The sequence below is a fragment of the Stegastes partitus genome, unplaced genomic scaffold (assembly GCF_000690725.1).
Source record: "Stegastes partitus isolate 25-593 unplaced genomic scaffold, Stegastes_partitus-1.0.2 Scaffold629, whole genome shotgun sequence".
Classification (NCBI taxonomy): Eukaryota; Metazoa; Chordata; class Actinopteri; family Pomacentridae; genus Stegastes; species Stegastes partitus.
In genome coordinates, this window is record NW_007578360.1 from 366773 (window position 1) to 368937 (window position 2165).

The following is a 2165-nucleotide window of genomic DNA, read 5'->3' on the forward strand; positions in this document are numbered from 1 at the left end:
CACCCCTGGTTTACACAAAGAAAGCCTGAATATGTCAAACTTGCTTCGTAGTGCAGCCCTCAGGAAAGCTGTTTACACACCCATCAACCTCAGGTCAGAATACTTCTCAGCTCTTTATCGCTTTAATGTCGGTGTTGAAAATGAGTAGATGCAGAGCTTAATTAAAAAACAAAAAAACAATGATGACTCACATCAGTTTCTATACATCAAGTTATTTATTGAATTTATCACTTCACGTTTATTCCAAATGTTTCAAGTGACCGTTCACAGGCTTATGAAGACTAGTGTATATATATATATATATATATATATTTTGCTACCTAATAATTAGTATTTCTTGTAGTGTTATCATCATCATAATCTGAAGTGTCTCTGTTGACCAGCAGAAGCTGCTAAACCAGTGCCTATGCCCCGATCAGTGCCCACTGTTGACCCCACACTGCTCAACGCCCAGCAGCAGGGTAAGAACACACACATCGTTAACTGTATGAAATGTGCATCACAAACAGATAATGAACACGGGGCACTACAGACGCTTCTCCTGTACTGGGAGTCTCTTTCCTGTCTCTCCTTCCAGCTGTTCTCTTTTCTTTTTAATCCCCTCAAAACCGGTCAGACATCCAGCTCAGGCAGTAACACACTACACCAGTCCTCTGATCTCTGCAGTGGATTCCAGTGTAGTGTTGAATTGATTTAAAAAAAAAAAAAAAGAATACTGCTGCTGCTTGTCTCTGCGCTCCTGTGGGACCTGTCTGTTCCTATAGTGAAAACCAAAATATATGAAGCTATGCAGAGCTGGAACGAACTCATGAGACTGAATCCGAACTTTGACTGCCTTTAAATCCACTTTATACGCCTTTATTTTCCCCTGCTGAACGTCATTTAGCCTTATATAACTATCATATTTTATCAACGCATAGGTGAAATACGCTTTCTGCACGTTGTCTTTCTGTCTGTCTCTCCATCTGCGTTTCACAATGAGCATTCTTTATGTGCTGCGTATATGAGTGAAGGAAATGTCCTTCACTGGATTAAGTCTGTGTGCTGCCTCCGCTGTCACTGGGCGGTCGGCTAACTCATTCCAAACATCAAGACTCTGAAGACACGACTCTCTGTTCCACAGGTTTACTGATGCAAGGAGCGGTGAAACTGTAACATACAGCACAAAGCATAATCAGATGTGTGTGGATCAATCTGGCTAATGTCACCACAAATATGTATAATAACGGCTGGATGTCTCGTCCGCGCTGTCGGCCAATGGAATCACATGGCCACACTGGCGGCCATCTTGGTATGGTCTGTTCGCTCACACATAACATTGTGTTGTCGTGGTGCGTGTACTTCTTAAATAACTGGCTGCCACACTCATGGCCAGCAACAATTTGCATTTTAGTTATTTTGTATTTTATTTGTGTTTTTGTAATTTGAATTGTAGCCATGTTTGTAAGAAACCAAACCGTTTGTAAATCCGTCAAGAGCTCAGTGAGATAGGAGTATGTACGTTTGTGCAGATCACTCACCTTCCTTCACGTACCACAGGTTCCGCCAGAGAGCTTCCCCGTATCAAGATGGCTGCCGGTGATGACGTTAGAGACTCCGCCTTAAGACATCCAGCCTTTATTATACATATCTATGAATGTCATCATGCTAGGCAACATTCTCTTCGCTTCTCCGACTGACTGCCAGTTTACCAGTGACGTCATTTCCAGTTAGAAGCGTCGTTAATTTCAAAATAAACCTAATGAGTTAGAAACTACAATATTCAAAAATACCAACATTTTACCTTAAAATAAACATTAAATATCAATCAGATCAGTCTTTGTCTTGTGTGCAAACGCAAATAATGTTGGTGAAAAAAATCATCCACAAATGTCCAGCATGAGGTGTTTATCACCATTTACATTTATTCTGGTGTCCAGCCTGTGTTTCATTCGGCTTTATCATACAGTAAGGAGTCACACTCAAGATTTTCACAGTTTTACATCAAGAAAAGTTTCATGAATCTACCAAAACATACTTTTTATATCAAGACAAAGCGTGTTAGCACAGGTTGGGTAAACGTTAAAGGTAAAAACTTCAGAGATTTTAAAGAGCTTTTTGCATTTTCACTTTTGAATGTTTTGTGCAAACTGAAAATGCACCTGAAACTGGTGGGAGGGGAAAAC

The 2165-nt window shown here is 40.5% G+C and overlaps 1 protein-coding gene across 2 annotated transcripts in view; it reads left to right on the forward strand.

Annotated features, from left to right (window-relative positions):
* Nucleotides 1–929, forward strand: part of vta1 (vesicle (multivesicular body) trafficking 1) — a 64090-nt gene extending 63161 nt beyond the window's left edge. The window contains exon 7 of one of the 2 annotated variants that reach the window (XM_008289664.1): nucleotides 384–929. In XM_008289664.1, coding sequence (XP_008287886.1) covers nucleotides 384–697 — 314 coding nt within the window. In that variant the 3' untranslated portion in view covers nucleotides 698–929. The remainder of the gene's footprint in view (nucleotides 1–383) is intronic. The other variant, XM_008289665.1, reaches the window with a different exon arrangement.
* Nucleotides 930–2165: the final 1236 nt, after the last annotated feature.